The sequence below is a fragment of the Mesoplodon mirus genome, assembly GCF_964341445.2.
Source record: "Mesoplodon mirus genome assembly, chromosome: 19".
In the NCBI taxonomy this organism is placed as follows: domain Eukaryota; kingdom Metazoa; phylum Chordata; class Mammalia; order Artiodactyla; family Ziphiidae; genus Mesoplodon; species Mesoplodon mirus.
Genome location: NC_138995.1, coordinates 31,027,624 through 31,047,868, shown reverse-complemented (window position 1 = coordinate 31,047,868; position 20,245 = coordinate 31,027,624). Strand labels below are relative to the sequence as shown.

General features: G+C 36.0%; 1 protein-coding gene across 1 annotated transcript in view; it reads right to left on the bottom strand.

The window, feature by feature from the left end:
* RPGRIP1L (RPGRIP1 like) overlaps positions 1-20,245 on the bottom strand; it is a 99,529-nt gene that overhangs the window by 20,533 nt on the left and 58,751 nt on the right. Inside the window, exons 18-22 of the mRNA XM_082607936.1 lie at positions 18,570-18,760; positions 18,376-18,456; positions 16,991-17,092; positions 16,400-16,553; positions 15,287-15,360 (exon numbers count right to left, since the gene is read on the bottom strand). Of these exons, the coding sequence (XP_082464062.1) occupies positions 15,287-15,360; positions 16,400-16,553; positions 16,991-17,092; positions 18,376-18,456; positions 18,570-18,760 (602 nt within the window). The remainder of the gene's footprint in view (positions 1-15,286; positions 15,361-16,399; positions 16,554-16,990; positions 17,093-18,375; positions 18,457-18,569; positions 18,761-20,245) is intronic.

Here is a 20,245-nt window from a genome sequence, read left to right as displayed (position 1 = left end):
ATAGCATAAAACACTCCTGCTTCTGCACAAAAGAATCATTTTTAGAAAATAGCTATAAAAAGGCAAAAGAGGTATACATGGTTATTTCTACATTGTGAGGAGAGGAATTTAAAATTTATCACAGAACCCAATGAAGAGACAAATTAACTTTTAAATAGCAGGGGAACCAAATTTATTTAAGTGGTTTTTAAATTAATAATATATTAACTGTACAATCCCCAAATGAAAACTTGCATTACTGTAAGAACGAACTTGGGCTGTCAAATAAGCCTACATACAATATATAAATCTAAATAAATGTAGATACTTGGATCACAGTCAGACAAACAAAATACCGAAACCAAATAAAGCAAAAGAAAACCCACTGCACTAACCAAAAAAAAAAAAAAAAAAAAAAAAAAAAAAGCTTTAAAATTATTTTTAGGATGTCTATCTTCTTTCTGGTCTAGATTTTTTTTTTCTTTTTTTTCTGTTATTCCCCCCACCCTGACCCAGCCTCATTACCTCTAGCATATGTCCTTTTTAATTCTCTAACTTAACTGACAGAGTTATTAGTTATCATTTCTTTGTTCCTTTGATGCTACATGAATCAAGCTAAAATAAATCCAAAAAGGGATAAGTTCCAAACAGTATATATCTAGGGAAGCACACCCTGAATAAACAATTTCTAAACATTATAAATTTTGGCTAATTGGGCTAGCCAACTTATTTTTCAGCACTGGAACAATTCTGGTTGTTCTCATGGCTCTGTGAATCAAAAGTTCACCTAGATTATATACGAAGATTTTCAAGATTAAGAAGCACATCAACTGACTAGCAGACAACTCCAACTTACTGTCAGAAATGAACTCATGACCTCTTCTCTCCCCCAGTCTCATTCATCCTGTAGATATTTGTTATCTCAGGTGATGACATCACCATCCACCTGGTCACCCAGAACCAGGAGACCTTGGAGCCATTCTTGCAGATCTCCATTTTCACATCCACCATATCCTATAGATCACTCATTCCTGTTCACTTTACTTCCTAAATATTTCAATGTTTCACTGAGTTACAGAAAGCTTAAGATATTTCAACATTGTGTCAGCTACAGGAGATATAAGCACAAAACAAGATGCGTTTTCTTTTTTTTTTTTTTTTTCTCATTTTTATCTCTAGAGAAACTCCTTCTTTATGTTCTCACATGATCTGAGGAAGGAACTAATTCAACCGTTTCTTAGTATTAGAAAGTAGTTTTATAGAGTAAGAAGGGAGAAATCAGAAGGAATCATAAAAAATAACTGGTTGGGCCTCCCTGGTGGCGCAGTGGTTGGGAGTCCGCCTGCCGATGCAGGGGATACGGGTTCGTGCCCCGGTCTGGGAGGATCCCATATGCCGCGGAGCGGCTGGGCCCGTGAGCCATGGCCGCTGGGCCTGCGCGTCCGGAGCCTGTGCTCCGCAACGGGAGAGGCCACAACAGTGAGAGGCCCGCATACCGCAAAAAGAAAAAAAAAAAAAAAAAAAAATAACTGGTTGGCAGAACTGTAAGCAGACAGGTGGGTGGTACGAGGCTCTAAGTTCAGTTATAGAGGGACTATTATCTGGCTTATTGCATCACTGGTGTGGTTATGCAGTACACACTAAAAAAAAAATGGCTCCATTCTCATGGCTGTAAGAGAGGTGAGGCACTTCTGCCTGTCTACTTGCTTGCCTGCAGCCTCAACTCTTCTTCTGGTGGCAGAGTTCTTTCCCTAAAAACAAATCAGGTATCAACTTTCTGCTTGAAAACCTATTACCCTACACTCTCGCCATTTCCCCAGACCTGTGGTGTACTGTTAATATTGCTGAGCTTTTGCATCTGAAATCTTCTCTATCGGACAAAATTCCACTTATTTGAGGCCCTGGGCCATGCATGTACTCCTTTTATGAGAGCATTACTGATTTCCAAGACTGAGTTGCTTCCTCTTCTGGGCCCTCACTGCACTTTTTAGTCACATTGTATTGCATGGATTTGTTTACATATGTGCCTCTCTCTGTAGACTGTGAGTTCCTGGAGGCCAGGACCATAACTTATTCATCTTTTGCTATTTAACGTCCTCTCTAGGATCTGGCTCTCAATAAATACTTAATGATATAGAGTCAAGGGACGCTGAATGTCCTCTATCTATTCAGAATATCTTTTATATATTGCCAGAAATATGTGGGGCCGCAGTTATTAGTGTTTTCACCTTTGACAAATATTTATTGTATCTACTACGTTTTGGGAAGTTGGTGATTACTAACTGTTGAAAAATGTATAGAAATCTTGCCATTCTAGATTTTAATTAAATAATACTATTACAAACACCGATCAGTTTTGTAGAATCTAGGGGTAGGGTACTGTTGTTAGCTCAGCTTCTCTGTATGTTTGAAAATTTTATTAATACTGAAAATAATTTCAATTAGGAGAATTGGAAGGGGTAACAATATACTGTTTCAAATGACAGTGACTGAAGCATAGCCTTTTAGATGGATGCAGAATAATGTCTGTTCAGGATTACTAGAGGAATACAACTGGTCATACCTCTGTGTTACACCCTGCTCATACATAGTTTAGCCAGCCAGGATAGGGCTTTTCTTCAGGCTTTGGGCTTTTCTTGTTTTGTTTCTTTTCTATGTGTGTGAACATGTTACTAGGTGTGATGCTACTTCTCAGTACTGTTTTTGTCCTCTTCACCAGATATCCTATCAGCTTCCCTAGTTAGCGAGATGTCAGCATCAACATATAAAAAGAGCATTGAAAATTTCTGATTGTGGTGAACAGCAGTAACAGAAATCACTCAAATAAGAACTGTGTGCAACTCCTTTTTAGTTGTCTGTATAGATGGACACTATACTTTATGTGATTGAATGATCTAGAAATGTGATGACAGCTTGTATTACTCTCAGAGAAAAAAGACATTAAGAGTTCTCATGATTTTGGCTCAATTCCACTACTGCTTCCTGACTGATGTTATAATTCACATTTTAGGCCATATTTCTCTATACTATTTACTTGGGCTTTTATTGGCATGCTTAAATTTTTTATGTTGTACTTCAGAAGATCATGCTGAATTCTTCCTCTGGTTTCAACCATCACAGCAGCCACAATGGGGTTGGATTGTTAGGCTTCTAAAAACTAATTCAACTTGACAGCCCTTAAACACAGTATTGCTTAACTGAGAATAGCCTCTGATAAAGGTTTGGAACTTGCTTCAGTCAGTTAGATTTAAATCTCACTATGGTGAGATTGCATGTGAGTTTTATTTCATTCTTAATTCTACAGTGAATAAGCATTTCTTTAACTTTTTAAACTATAAAGAAAATAATTTGGCATATTCAAGTACTCAACATCTTAAACAGATGTTACCTTTTTGCTGAATCTGATTTAAATCTTTTTGCTGTTACTGTGGAAGAAATAAAATATTTCGGATACAGGGAAAAGCACCCCCTCCCAATTCCTTTCCCCTTCTTCCTCATTTCCTCCAGAGGTAACCACTATCCTGAAGTTGGTGTGTATCATTCCCAAACAAGCTTTTATATTTTCTATTATGTATGTATATATATATAAATAATATATTATTTTCTGTTTTTAGATTTTATATGAATGGTATCATCATCTATTAAGCATTCTGCAAGTTCTTCACTCAATACTATATTTTTGAGATTTATTCATGGTTATAATTAAAATCTAATTCATTAATATTAACTGTTATATAGAATTCCATGTATATGGTCTATATGATCTCTAGTCTATTTATTTCTCTATTGATGAACAACTAAGTTGTTTAAAATATTTTGCTATTACAAAGAATGTTGCATTGAACGTCCTTTTATGTTTTCTTGTGTATACGAGTGGTTCTCTTGGCATTGCTGGGTGATAGGTATGAGAAAGTCAGCTTCGTAGGATTATCAAGTTACTTCCCAAATGGTGTATAAGCTTACACGAGTATTATGTTATCAGCCTAAAAATACACTGTACATGTGTATGTGTGTGTGTAAATAAATACAATTAAAGCCTACCTATAGGAGCCAAGGTATGTAGGACTTGGTACTTTATAACAAAACAATAGACACAAAATGGAAATGGAAGGTGATGATCTATGTCTATGTCCTTTAAGAATAAAAGTTTAATTAAAGTGAGCTCTAAGACAAGCTCAAAATAGTTGGTTCAAAAAGTCAAACTGGGATTTCCTTGGTGGTGCAGTGGTTAAGAATCCGCCTGCCAATGCAAGGGACATGGGTTCGACCCGTAGTCTGGGAAGATCCCACATGCCACGGAGCAACTAAGCCCACGTGCCACAACTACTGAGCCTGCGCTCTAGAGCCCATGCGCCAAAACTACTGAAGCCCGCGCACCCTAGAGCCTGTGGTCCGCAGCAAGAGAAGCCACCACAATGAGAAGCCCGTGCACCACAAGGAAGAGTAGCCCCCGCTCACAGCAACTAGAGAAAGCCCGTGCTCAGCAACGAAGACCCAACGCAGCCAAAAATAAATAAATAAAATAAATAAATTTATTAAAAAAAAAAAGTCCAACTCTATTGGTACTGACAGAGCCATACGTAAGTAGAGTAGGCTGCATAACGATTAATGGCAGTTCTTACAACTTCTCTTCTTCAGGCTGGGGGCTGGCACAATCATCTCAAAGACTCAAAATAAGTCCCCTAGACCTCACACTAGACTCCAAAGCTTCTACTTAGAAGGAATTTGATTGGGAATCAAATCCACTCTTCATAAAAGTTTTGATTGAAAAGTCTTTGATTTTTTAAAAAATAATAGCTCTTTGGGAGAAATAAGAGTAAAGAGAAACTCCAACTGTTGAAGTAATGTTTTTTCTTTTTTTTTTTACAGAGATTATTCCATTTTAATAGTTTTAATAGTTAAGCATTTATCTATTTATTAAGTGACACCTGAGCAGCTGAGATAAAATGACAGCCTAAAACAACAAAAATCATACATTGCATGTTGAATACTCTACCATTATAAAATTAACACACAACAATTAATACAGAAGTAGTAATTTAATACATATTTCCGACATACTGCTTACTATTTCTGAGATACTTTAGATCCCTACTTCACTTCCCAAATTGGGAATTAACACACACACACACACACACAAATAATGGTAATTTTTTTTTTTTTTTTGCGGTACGCGGGCCTCTCACTCTTGTGGCCTCTCCCGTTGTGGAGCACAGGCTCCAGACGTGCAGGCTCAGCGGCCATGGCTCACAGGCCTAGCCGCTCCGCAGCATGTGGGATCTTCCCGGACCGGGGCACGAACCCGTGTCCCCTGCATCGGCAGGCAGACTCTCAACCACTGCGCCACCAGGGAAGCCCAACGGTAATGTTTTTAACAAACAAAACAAACCTAATCCAGTTTCCATTGGTGACAGTAATCTTTCTTTTCTCATTATGTTCTGTTAAAAGATACTATGTTGAACAAATAATATAAATAGTGAAAACTTCAGTGATGGAGATCAGACTCATGCTAGGGTTAAGAAGGCTTATTTTTAGAACACTGCCTCCCTTATATACCATGTAAATTACTGTATCTGTAATGGTCAGCAAATTACAGAAGCTTGTTACTGCATGTTCTAAAGCAATGATTGGAATATTTTTTCTTGTCCTAATACACCTGAGGGATATGACACATTTTCATCATTAAAAGTGGCTTACTATGGCAGTACTGTGAAGGAAGGAGAGAATTTTAAAAATGACCCTCAATTTTAGGTTATTTTGATATGCTATTCCACTTTCACCATCATTGAGAACAGATGTTATAGAACAGTGGTCCTCAATTTTGGCTGCACATCAGTACCACTGGGGGAGTTTTAAACAAAATTCTGATCTAACTGATCTGAGTGGAGCCTGGGCCCTGGCATTTAGAAATGTTTCCTAGGTGGTTCTAACATGCAGCCATGGTGAGAAGTACTGCCTTTCCCTAAAGCTGTGGTTCTCAAATTTTGGCACACCCCAGAATGACCTGAAAGGCTTGACAAGACACATATTTCTGGGCTCCAGTCTCAGAGCTTCTGATTCATTAGGTCTAGTGTGGGGCCCAAGAATTTGCATCTGTCACAAATTCTCAGGCGATGCTGATGCTGCTGGTCTGAGGACCACACTTTGAGAACCATTGCTCTAAACCAGAAAAGATTCACCCTTTATTTGTTGGCCCTTTCTATTTATAGAAAAGCTTCTACAATTCATAGTAAACTGTTCTTTAGTTATTATTTAACATTTTAGTACAGAATTAGCTAACAAATTATTTCCTTTTTAGAAGCAATCTATACTCATCACTAAAAATAATCCAACAATATAAATCCTAAAAAGTAAAATATAGAAGTTCCTTTTTTCCACCCATTCTTTAACTCAGGGCTTGGCAAATTTTTTTCTGTAAGGGCCAGACAGCAAATATTTTTCGCATTGCAGGCTATATGGTCTCTGTTGCAAGTACTCAACTCTGCTCTCGTAGAGTGAAGTGGCCACAGACAATATGTAAATGATGAGTGTGCCGTGCTCCAATAAAACTTTATTTATAAAAATAGGTAGAGGGGGCTTCCCTGGTAGCGCAGTGGTTGAGAGTCCACCTGCCAATGCAGGGGATGTGGGTTCGTGCCCCGGTCCAGGAGGATCCCACATGCCGCGGAGCGGCTGGGCCCGTGAGCCATGGCTGTTGGGCCTGCGCGTCTGGAGCCTGTGCTCCGCAACGGGAGAGGCCACAGTGGTGAGAGGCCCGCGTATCGCAAAAAAAAAAAAAAAAAAGTAGGTAGAGGGCTGGATTTGGCACATGGGCCATAGTTTGCTGACCCTTGCCCTGACCCATGTCCCAGAGATACTCATTGCTAACAGTATTTGGATTATATACTTCCAGACATTTTCTTTGCTTACATAAACCTAAATGTTATATCTGTATGCTCATATAAAAATACATATGTATGGATCCAGCAATCCCACTACTGGGCATATACCCAGAGAAAACCATAATTCAAAAAGACACATGCACCCCAATGTTCATTGCAGCACTATTTACAATAGCCAGGTCATGGAAGCAACCTAAATGCCCATCGACAGACGAATGGATAAAGAAGTTGTGGTACATATATACAATGGAATATTACTCAGTCATAAAAAGGAACGAAATTGAGTCATTTGTTGAGACGTGGATGGATCTAGAGACTGTCATACAGAGTGAGGTGAGTCAGAAAGAGAGAAACAAATATCGTATATTAACGCACGTATGTGGAACCTAGAAAAATGGTACAGATGAACTGGTTTGCAGGGCAGAAGTTGAGACACAGATGTAGAGAACAAACGTATGGACACCAAGGGGGGAAAACCGCGGTGGGGTGGGGATGGTGGTATGCTGAATTGGGCGATTGGGATTGACATGTATACACTGATGTGTATAAAATTGATGACTAATAAGAACCTGCAGTATAAACAAACAAACAAACAAACAAACAACTAATACTAAACTTTCTTTGGGTTATCTGTATGGAAATATGTTAATATAAATGTTTCAGACATTACATGAAATTTCTAAAAATCTTATATGTTCTGGCATAATGTTATAAGTCATAATTCTAGTTATTACTTTAAAATGTATATCTCAGAAATAACTAAATTTCCTTGTCAATTGCATTATTATGAACTTTCATCAAATCTTTAACTGTGGTCACTTTTAAGTCTTTTGTCATTTACAGACAGTTCTGGGTGAACTCTGATGCTTTTGCAAAAATGTTCCTATAAAAGGGTTTCATCTTCAAGGAATTCATGGAAAAGACTCTGACAAGTACAGGTTCCTGATAACTGACTATACTGCTGGAACTGAATGAATAAGCATTTTCAGAACTCTAATGGAAAACTGATGAATTCATAAAAGTGCTAACAAAAGATCAAGATGAAAAAAAATTAATTACATGGGACTGAGTGAACTGATGAGGATGATTATAATTTTTGTGACTTTCTGTTTGAATTAAAAAAAAATATATTCCACAAGGACTCAGAGGCAAAAAATATACAAATCAATTATCACTGCAAAGTAAAGGAGCTGTTACAGTGGAGGATTACTGGACTGAATGTCAATATTATGACATAGTATGAGTGTGTTTCGTGTTTGGTAATTGCAATCATCGTTGCTTTTGTTGTGGTCATCCATTTACAATGCTTGGTGTCAGTTTATTTATCTCTTGTAAAAATAAAATACAGTGTGTGTGTGTGTGAAAAAAATACATATGTATGTATGTACAAATATACTATACATGAACAAATATACCTTTTTGTTTGCTTCTTTTTAAATGGAATCATCAGTGAGATATTTCTTATTCATAAATTTGACAAGAATGTGATATGAGGAAACAGTAATTTCTACACATTTTGTATAAAAATGTTCTGTACAAAAACACTTTATCTGGAAATGTCTGTATTAGCAAAAACTGATAGAAACCAAAGGGTCCACCAAAAGGTGCTTATTTAAATAAATATGGTACAGCTATACAATGTAATATTATGCATATGCAAAAAAAGAAATAGAGTATACTGCTATGGAAAGATGTCTGCGGTATATTAGTAAGAGATAATTAAGTTACAAAATATAAAAAATAGTTTTAAAGGCAGTTAATATCAGAAGAGTAATCCAGCATTTCTGGTTATCTAGCTTAAGCTTCCATATGTAAAACAGTGGGAGGGGCTTACTCTACCCACTGATAGGATATCATCTTTGATTCTGAGGTGATTTAACAACGTATAATACATGGGTGCTAAAAGTGGTGAGCTGCTTTATGCATTTTGCTTTTCAAAGCTTTAAAACATATTTTGCTGGACATCATTACTGCGATCACCTGGGAATGCCAGCTCATGTTGTTCAAGAGAACCTGGCATCCAGGTGGGACTGCATTTTAGTCCGATTGAATATGGCAGCTTTTACAAAACTGCTATTAGTAGGAACGGAGAAAGATGTAAATGTGCATTGCACAAAAAAGATCATTACTCTTTAGCCTGTGATCTCCCATTCTCACCTGTGGGCACACTTTAAGAAATCTGTGAGTTGAAGGCAATATATTAGTTGTAAAAATTGAAAGCTGCATTGCTTAAATGGTAAAATTAGGAATAATGTGAAAGAAGGTTTGATAATTCTTTTTTTTTTAATGCTATGGCAGATGCAAATTTTCGGTTTTGATGTCTATTTTGAGGACCTAAAACAAGGCTTTTAATCAATGTATTATACATCAAATTGATACTGTTAACTTCTGATTATTCAAATTAATAAAATATTCATAGAGAAATGTCCAAAGTTTTACATTTCTCAGACTCCCCACGCCCAGTAATTATCATGCCTAGAAGCTTTTTAGTAAAAGCAGCAGTCATCAGGCTGACGGAATCTGACAGGCCAGCAAGGCCCAATTACACTGGTGCTCTGTGGCACTTTGATGTCCTGGAAACGAAGAGAGATAGGGGCAAATTGGGTGGCACATTATGTTAATGACTTGATTTAATCCAGCCACTAAACTTTATGTAGCCTGTTAAAAAAGATGCTAACACTAATTATGCCACCTTGGAAAGGAAAGGAGGGGACAAGCATTTCATTCTGACAAAGTGAAGCTCATAAATGTTGTAAATGAAATGAAACAAAATGAAGTAATCTATGATTAATTATACATCACAGACATGAAGGAAAGAGGAAGAACCAAGTAATATGTCTAAGTCCTGGGAAATCTGTTAGATTCCTTTTAAGGATCAACATTTCTAAAAAATAACTATGAGCTGTCAGATTCTGTAACATGAAAAAAAGAAACTGAATAATCTTAAATTGCTTACACAGTGTAGTAGATAATTGAAATTCATAGCGTAATTGGCATAAATGATGTTTATCTAGGACACTACTCTCACTCTCAATTTTGTGACATTACAGCTATAGGTAAAGGCAATTTAAAAACATTTCTACAAAGTGGAGGTAACCACAGAGTGGGGTTATTTAATTACTTTTTAACTAGTCCCTGTGCCTCTAATCTATTCTTTACTTTATTGATAGCATGATCTTTTAAAATGTGATTCAAGAGTGCAAGCTCCACAAGAGCAAGAGACTTATTCCTCTTATTCACTGCTAAGTTCCCAGTCCCTAGAATAAGGCTTGGGACACAGAAAATGCTCACTACCTGTTTACTGAATGACTGATCTTCTTCCTCCTCCCTTAAAAATCCTCATTGGCTGCTCGTAGAACTTCAGGATAGACTTCAAGCTCTTCAGATAATACACAGAAGCCTCAATGCTCTGGACATGACTATCTTTTCAGCATATTCTCCTGGGGCTCCCCATGTGTGCCATAGGCTTGGCCCATCCTAAAACCGCTCTGATTCTCAGAACAAGCCATGCTCCACATTCTCTCAAATTATTATGCTTTTGTTTCTTTGGCTTATAATGTTCCCTCCTCTGCTTCCACTAATTCTTAATCATCTTCAAGTCTTGGCTCTAGCTTCACTGACTCTAGGAAGCCATTCTTGATGAGGGTCCCTCATGCTGAGTTAGGCACCCCTCCTGAAGGCTCCCACAGCAGCTGTGCATTCCATTCTCCTAGTGCTGACCACTGCATTGTAATTGTGTTTGCCCTAGATTGTGAATTTTTTGAGGCTAGGGATTGTTTCTTGTATGATACACAGTAGGTGCTAATGAATAAAGAATTGCTGTGAGAACTATAAGGAGATATTACATAGCATGTGCTTAGCACATATTAGACACTCAGTAGTACCTTCCCTTCCAAAGAAAGCTATGTATTCCTGTCCTGAGATTTCTACCTGAAGCAGTTCTTAAAGAGGAGACAAAAGAAGAAACTAATGAGCCACAAGTATTTTTGTGCTGAAAAGTTACTATCAACAATCAGATAAAATGACATCCTGTGTCTCCTGGTATCATGCACTGAAAAGGACACAGCATTGCTCCTGTAGTATTCCTACCAAAACGAATAAACTGAATCACACAAATCCAAATTGAAGGACATTTTACAATATAAATGGCCTGCATTCTTAAAAAATGTCAATGTTATGAAAGACCAACTCAATGGAAGGCTGAGGAACCATTACGCATTAAAGGAGGCTACAGAGGAATGAAAACTAAATGCAATGTGTGATCTGGATTTGATCCTGGACCAGATTAATAACATGCTATAAAGGATAATACTGGGACAACTGGCAAAATTTTAATAAGAACTGTTAGATTACAGTATTATTATTCTGAAGTATTTAGGGGTAAAGGGGCATGATCTCTGCAACTATCAAATGATTCATTACAACTATGTATGTAAGAATGTATGTTTATGATGCATACACACTGCATATAAGCATATATAGGAGACAGAAGAGAAATGATTAAAAAAAGAGTATAAGCAAATGTTAACAACTGATGAATGTGAGTGAAACGTATTCAGGAGTTCTTTGTACTGCTTATGGAATCTTTAAAGAAAAAGGTTCCATGACTCATATTAAACGATTTGCAAAAGCACACAGAAAAACTGGTACAATCACTAGAAAATGCTATATTTCAACATTATGATGATCTCTTATTTTGTTCCTGTGCTTACAGATTATACTATTTTACTGTATTTGTTATATAATTTAACAAAACTAAATTTCACCTATGAACATAAGGTTCTGGTCATTACCTTCTACTAAAAGTAGAATTTTTAAAACCACATGGGAGCTGATTAATGGCTACCAAGGCATAAAGCATTGCTTAAAATAGCTGCTTGCTTTAAACGATATTCACACTTCTGAGACAGCCTCTAAAACCATTATAGGAAATCACATTTTGGAATGGTAGTGAAGGCTGTATTAGGCTGTAGCAAAGTAACACAAATTACTTTTCTGGAAGTAATAAGGAAAAAACCCAGTTAACTACAAAGGAAAAATATATGTGTAAATTAGAATTAATTGAATATTTTAGAAGAATAGCTCTTTCACTAAACTTCTTGGTTAGATCAAATTTCTTTACTCTTAGTTAAGAGCACTGTATAACTGCACTGAGATGCTAGCAACGTTGTCAATATATACATGATTCTGTTGGAAGTCTGATATAGGACTTCTCAACCGCAGCACTACTGACATTTTAGGCCAGATAGTTCTTTGTCGTGGGTCCTATGCTTTGCAGCATGTTTAGCAGTAACCCTGACTTCTAACCACTAGATGCCAGTAGTAGTCCCTCTCAGTGTGACAACCAAAAATGCCCCCAGACATTGCCAAAATGTCCCTTGGGTGGCAAAATTGCCCCCAGTTGAAAATCATTGGTCTAAGATGACATAATTTAGATAACATTTCTCCATACTTTGAAAGTTACTCTTAGATGATGAATACAATGTTTAGAAAATAAAATTAACTGCTCCAATGTCTCCCTAGTGTCTCTTGGATAAAATCCAAAACATTTAGTCTTCACCATTGTAACTGAAGTCTTCTATCCCTTTCTACAGAAAGGCTTCTCCAGTTAGTGTATTCTTGACTTCTGAAACATAATGTGCATCCCTGCCTGCAGTAAAAATGCACATGATTTTCTCCCTGCTGCCATATATCCACCTCTTTGAGTTGTCACAGTTAAAGCAGGACACTCCTTTCTACTGTGTGACTGGCCACAGCTGAATGGGTCAAAGGAGCACAACTGATAAAGATGGACCCAATCCAGAGGCTAGACATGGCTCATCAGATCCTTCTCCTTGGGGCTGGGCATTCTCTGTGGCTATCTTTGGGCAGTAAGCAAGTAAAGCAGAAAAAGTCAGCTTAAAATGAGAAAAAGCAGACACGAAACTATGAGAAAGAGAGTGGGTGAGCCAGCTTGTGGGCATATCCGTAATGAAGTCTATTGAAAACTCACTCCAAATTTCTCCTTCCTCTGAACTTCCTTAATTAGTGGCATGATTGTCAGCAAGTCACCTTATTTCAAAATCTGTTTACTCATTTGGAAAATGAGGAGGATAGGCCCCAAACAGCTTTATTCTTTAGCTCAAATATCTGACTATTAATCATTGGTACTGTCTCCTGACATTGTTTTATACTGTAATTTAACTGCTGAATTACTACTTGACTTTTTCATGAAAACATCTTCCCAATGAATGTAATGTTTCCTGAGGGCAGGGCCGGAACACTGTATCTACCTCCTTCTGCAGATCACTTCTGATCTCTATCTGCAGATCACAAACTGCAGATGGTGAATCCCTGGGAATCGCTGAGTTATAACAAGAGAGATGAGTGCTGTTTGTAGATTGGCTAGATAAATATACCCCTTGGTACTAGTCCTGTAGACCCTAGGACTGATTCAGTATCTCATATTGTTATGCTCGAAAGGCTACACAATATAGCCTTTCAAAAATCGTGATGAAAGTAAGCAGAGTCTTGCAGAACTATTGAGAAAGAAATGTGAACCATGTGAGAAAGAGATATCTGAATCAAGCTTGCAGGCTTACTACTCTTGATGTAATGAATGGAGTGTTCTTAGTAAAATGATGTGATGGTTAAATTTATATGTCGACATGTTTGGGCCACGAGGTACCCAGACATTTGGTCAAACATTATTCTGGGTAAGTCTGTGAAGGTGTCTCTGGATGAGATTAACATTTGAATTGGCAGACTGAGTAAAGCCGATTATACTCTCTAATGTGGCTGGGGCCTCATCCAATTAATTGAAGACCTGAATAGAACAAGAAGGCTGAGTAATAGGGAACTCTTCCTGCCTGACTGCCTCGAGCTGGGACATTGGTCTTTTCTTGCCCTTGAACTGAACTGAAACATCTACTCTTTGTAGGTCTCCTGCCTGCCTGCTTTCGGACAGGAATTCACACCATGGGCTCTCCTAGTTCTGAGGTCTTCCAACTCAGACTGGAACTAAGCCATTGACTTCCTTGGGTCTCCAGCTTGTAGACTGCAGATCTTGGGACTCCATACTCTCCATAATCACAAGAGACAATTCCTTTTAGTAACTTTCTTTCTCTCTCTCTCTAAATATATCTTATTGGTTCTGTTTCTTTGGAAAACTGACTAATACAAATGGCTAGACAGCTAAATTCCACACAAGAGGCTCATTTTCCCATTGATTCCCATTACCAAAAATTTCCAGTAGAGGGTAGAGAATTTCTATTCACTGAAATAATTTGATTTATTTTGATAAAATAATTTCACAATTTCAGATTTGACAAAGCAAACGAATTAAACTGAATTGAACTAAATGCTATAATTAAGTCTTAAGGCAACTATATGCAAGATTCCTTTTTTAATTTATCAATTTTGAACAATAATGATTCCATATATCAGTACACTATATGTTAGATGATGTTATTATAACTAATAATTATATAATAATAATTATAATAAAATTTTGGACAGATGAGTTGTTCTGTTTATATTTATAATCATCTGTACTTGTCAATCACTACAACAATGGATTTCTCTATTTTATGGAGGCATCTGTGACAAATGAAATGTTCTGTTTTATGGGTTTGTTCTGCAGAGAGATTAAGCTAAGAATGTGAGATTTTAAGAGTTGAAATAAGTATTGCAATTCTTAAAAATAAAGTAGAAATTCTATAGAAAAGGAGTACAATTAATCATTTCAGGAAAATTAATGTAGATGAATAGAAAAAGCTAGCACTTTACTTACATTTACTTTATAAAAACTTTTTCTCCCCTTACAATGAAAAATGCTCTGGTAAGTGGGACACTTCCTATATAAATTAAAGTATAATTTTCTTCTCAAAATTTCAATTTACATACTACTTTTCAGCAATGTGTTACAAAACAAGCGAAGTATACCTATATGAAATTAATTACCTTCTAAGGGTTTAATTTTTTGGCAGAATGAAATAACTTTAATAGCTTATCAGTGACATATTTAGATAACTTACACATGTGAATAGTCTATGAATCCACATATGTAAGTTATTATAGTTTTAAATGCAATCTCACATTGTGAATTCTTTAAAGTTCAGATTTGATTTAATACATCTTTGCATAATGGTTCTGAAAAGGAGTCAGAGAAGTCAGCTGGTTTTAGCAAGTAACTATTGAAGCTACTGATGTTAGGTACTCTTAAACGTGTAAGCAAAAATAACGCTTACATGTTATGGTCTGTTACATAATGAAAGTGTAAATAAAATTTTCTTGTACTAGATGATTACTTGGATAAGATTATGATAACACATTAAAATTTTTCCAGAAATATTCTGCCTTAAGATTTTCATATATGAAAACTGATAAACTATGAATGAAAAGCAGCTTTATTTCAGAACATTTCTGGTTGATATCAGGTTACTGACCTGTTTGATGGTCTTGGCGATAGGACCTGGAATAATACACTCATCACTGTCAGAAGCTGATCTGTCTTCTTCATCTGTTAAAAAATAAAATTTTATTGGTTTAAATCTGTTAAACCAATTATATTTGCACCTCGTGACATGGAGAGAAATAAGCACACATTACAAGGATAACCTTAAAAGAACAATACGGTAATCATGTCTGGATTTTTTTAGCAGTAAAGATATTTATATTACATTTTAGAAAAGAGAAAACAATGACTGAAAAATTCCAGGTTTAGTTTTAGCAGAAACAAAGGAAATAAGAATGTAGCTTGTTCTAGTACGAAATTAAAAAAAAATTTTTTTAAAGAGAAGAACATGGTAATAATGTCTAACAGCCTAACCAATACTACTGTGTAAAAATCAAGTTATTCCTACTATTTAAGAACATTTTTAAAGGTTTTACAGCTTTATTGCAGTAAACTGACATATAATAAACCACACAAATTTAAAGTACAAAATCTGTACTTACATTCTGAAACTATATATTTTGACAAATATGTAATTCTGTGAAACCACGACCACAATTAAGATAGTGAACATATCTATCACCCCCCAAAATTTCCTCATGCCCCCTTGTAATCTCTTTCCTTCTGCACCTTTCTATTCCTGTTCGTCCTTCCCTAGGCAACCACTTAAATGCTTTCTGTCACAACAGATTAATCTGTTTGCCTTTTCTAATGTTTATATAAATTAAATCATGATACAGTTGTCTTTTATTGGTTTGAGTTCTTAGTTTTAATTTTTAAAAAGTCAAATCCTCTAGAATAACCCAGATAACAGTACTGAACCCAAAGAGGCTATAAAATCACTTAAAATATAAACTGGGAACATGGTCAGCCACAATACTTGCATTCTGTTGTGGTGCTCCAAGTTGAAATAAGAAGATATGCAACAATTCCACCTGACCACAGCTGACCAGACTGACCTATATATCCCATCATTTCTGTCAAGAAACAGCTATCAGGAAGTACAGTCACTATTAAATGAAGATGTTCTATGAGGCATGCACGCTCTAACAGATTAAATAAAACAGAGTTAAGGAAATAATGTTAATTTAAAAAAGAAAGTTACCTTCTGGTTCCAGTTCTTCAGTTATTTCTGTTTCATCTTCAGAAGAAGTCAAAGTTCGTTCTGCAAGCTGACCCTCAGAGAGTAAAGACACATCATCATCTTTTCCTTGTTGCACTTTCTCTGTATTCTCTTTTACCTTATCTACACTGCTTTCCTGAGAAACATGAAGAAATAAAAGCACGCTGATATATTATCGCTTAGATCACATTTATAGCATTCTTGCTGAAGCACTTGAATGATAATTAAGCACGTAAATATGCACTACATGCACTATATATATGAGTCATTAGAAAATAATCACTTAAGATGTATAAATGAAAATATGCAGATAAATTAAAATGTGATTATAAACTAAGAATAAAAAAGCATTAATCTCAAAATGAATTTTACATTATACTTTAATTCACATATGTATTTACTACCTACTAATGTCTGCTTAATTGTAACCGTTATACTTGTCATATTTTTGACATTTCTATTTCAAGGAAGTCATATATAAAAATAGAATCAACGATATGATTTCTTGATCCATGTCAATGCAAAGTCTTTAAAAAACAAACCTTTCAAAATAATTTTAATACAAACACATACCTCAGGAATATGTGAAACAGTTGGCATATTAATTTCTATTTCTGGCGTATGTTCCACTTCTGGTGAAATTTCCTTCGTATCTTCAGGAGGAGTACAGGTCTCCTTACATTAATGTGAAAACATGCATGTATGTTATTCTGTATTTATTATTAAATCCCAAATCATGATAAGTTTTCACACACACGCACGCATGCACATGCACACTTAGGATTTACTGTCTTAATAACTTTCATATATAAAATATAGTAGTGTTAATTATACTTATCATGTTGGACATGACATCCCTAGTACTTATTTATCTTATAACTGGAAGTTTGTACCTTTTGACCACCTTCATCCAATTGTCCCTCCCCCATCCCCTGCTTCTGCTATCCAGAAATCTAATCTCTTTTTCTATGAATTTGTTTGGTTTTGAAGTATAATTGACTTAGAACACTATGTTAGTTCCTGTTACATGACACAGTGATTCTCTATTTCTTTACATTTCAAAATGATCATTACAATAAGTCTAGTTATGATATGTCACCATACAAAGATACTACATAGTTACTGACTATATTCCTCACATTGTACATTTCATACCTGTGACCCATTTATTTTACAACTGGAAGTTTGTATCTCCTTTCCTCTTTCATCTATTTGTTTCTCGCCCCCCCCACCCCTCTCTCCTCTGGCAACCACATTTGTTCTTTCTATCTGTAACTCTGTTTCTGTTTTGTTATGTTTGTTCATTTGCTTGTTTGTTTTTTTGGATAAGATCTCTTTACTTAGATACAGATTGAGAAGAGAAGAGGTCTAGGTCTGAAGTTTGACTGCTGAGGTACTTCAACATTTAGAGTTATGGTCCAGGAGAATGAGAAGAATAACTGGCTAAGTTGGAGGAAAACTAGGAAGGCATGGTATCCCAGAGGCCAAGAGTAAAAGGAGCAAGTATTCCATTGTGTCAAAGGTTACTGGGAGATTAAGATGGAGACTGAGAATTGGCCACTGTGAAAAGTGGCCAAGTGAAAGTCATTGTGACCTTAGCAAGAGTGGCTTTAAGGAGGAAAAGTTTTACTAGTGTGAGCAAGGAACAGTATGAGGAAAGGAAGATGGAATTGAGACAACTTTTTGAAGAGTTTTGTTCTGTTTTGCTTGATGGTAAATGGGGGCAGAGGATTCGGGCAGTATCTGGAGAGAGATATGGGGCCAAAGGAGGGTTCAGATCAAAGAGTAAGAACAGTTAACACTTACACACAGTGCCAAATTACAAAGGTAACATTTTAAGGGAAGAAGTATTTTATTTATCTGTTTCCATTTAAAATCAGGGAGGGTATACTATGTCATTTATTCCGAATATTTGTTATGGGAAAAAAAAATTAGTATTTTGAGTGTTTACTACTTACAGAACGCTGATGTGGTGTGATATCCACAAAAGATACCTTCTTATCTTTAGGTGTTAAACGTCTTGGTTTAGGTGTTGGTGCCTAAGATAAACCAATATGTCAAACTGAGAATGATGAACAAACCTTTCAGATTTTTTTTTCTCTTTTATGTGGCTATTTACTTTTATAGGAAATTCAAAGTCACTGTTACTCACTACAACTAGTGTGCTAACAGAGGATGTTGGAGGTAGTCTTTGGACAACTTCAGACTCTTTTTTGTGTATGAAATTCCCTAAGTCTTCAGTTGTTATGGATCCACTTGGTGGACGGTAAGCAAATTTCCATTTCAATATAACATGGATGCTTCCTGCAGGATGCTTTTTATGATCTGTTAACTCAAATATTCCTGTCAAATTACAAAAAGAATTTTAATTAATGCTAGAGTGAAGTTTTATTACCATAAAAATTAAAGAAGAGCAAAAAGAACTACCCACAACTTATTAAAAATAAGTCTGGCTTTTACTCACAAGTCAAATGACTTAAGAGAACAAAATAAGACAAAAGGATCTAGGATAGGTTCATCTCTCAAGCGGACTGCTTTCAGAAGTTAAGGCCTCAAAGATAATATTAATTCAAAGATGAGATAATTGACTTATAAATATTTTAATTCACTGAAATTAAATTCAGAGATTCTTCAGAATTCTTAGCCTTCCTCTAAGATATTATCTGGGTTATAGCTCAGATAACAAGCTTCATTTTGACTTGATATTCTTGTGTGTCTGTAGAAAAATATATTAAAACTTCAAAATTTCAAATAATTTATGTATCCTAAGGAGTCTTTATATTACTACATAGTTCTAATTTTAAATACATTTTACTGGGATTTGTTAAATTATTCCAAATTAATAGTAGCACAGCAAATGTCCATAAAATAAACAAACCACCCAAAACATATAGCAGTAACAAAAAGTATCACCTAGCTGAATACATAATATTGAGTCACAAATTTTAATCATCATACTAGAGTTTTCAGTATGAAGATCCCTGACATGAAAAAAACAAACCTATATTTCAAGCATAACTTTTGTTTATGGGTATCCATTACTTGGTTCTCAAGTGTTTGACACTTCTTTTAATGGCTGGCTAGGAAAGAAAAAACTAAACAACTCTAGACTTTAGGTAGCAAAAAGGACACAGGTGGAATATAGGGAGGTGAGAAACTTCTACTACAGGCACAGGTGAGACTTACAGAATGGCTCAGTGAAGAGATCAGTAAATATATTCCACAAAAAGCAATGATAACACTGGATAAAATGAACAGAAATAATCATTTAAGAACTCTGGAAACTGATCAAAGGTATACAACAAATTAAGAAGCATTTATTTAAGAAAATCTACTGAACCTCAGTAAAGACAGTGGGAGTCAGAAAAGACACTAGTACGCTACTTGTCCCTGGCTGAATGTGAGACTTGTAGACTGTCTGAACTTTGAATGCATTACCCAAGCCATACGTTGATCCATAGGCAAAGGGTGGAAGCCTGCCAGCTCAAGCTGTTTAAACACAACTCTCAACAACCACTGGCTGACCACTAAACTATGTTCAGGCTTAAAATTAAAACAAGAATAAAACAAGCAAACAAAAACTTAGCAGAGACATCAGTGGCTATAGTGAGGGAAAAAGACTACAGAAGTAGTCCAGGCAAGTCACCAAACAACAACAGCAACAGCAACCCTGTGGAGGGCTGGAATCTAGAGATGCTACAATATAGTGTCCTGAATGTCCAAGTTTAAACAAGAACAAAAATTCATGAGATGTGCAAAGAAACAGGAGACAAAATGTCATCCACAGATACTTTCTGAGGGCATCCAGATGTTAGACTTAGGAGACAA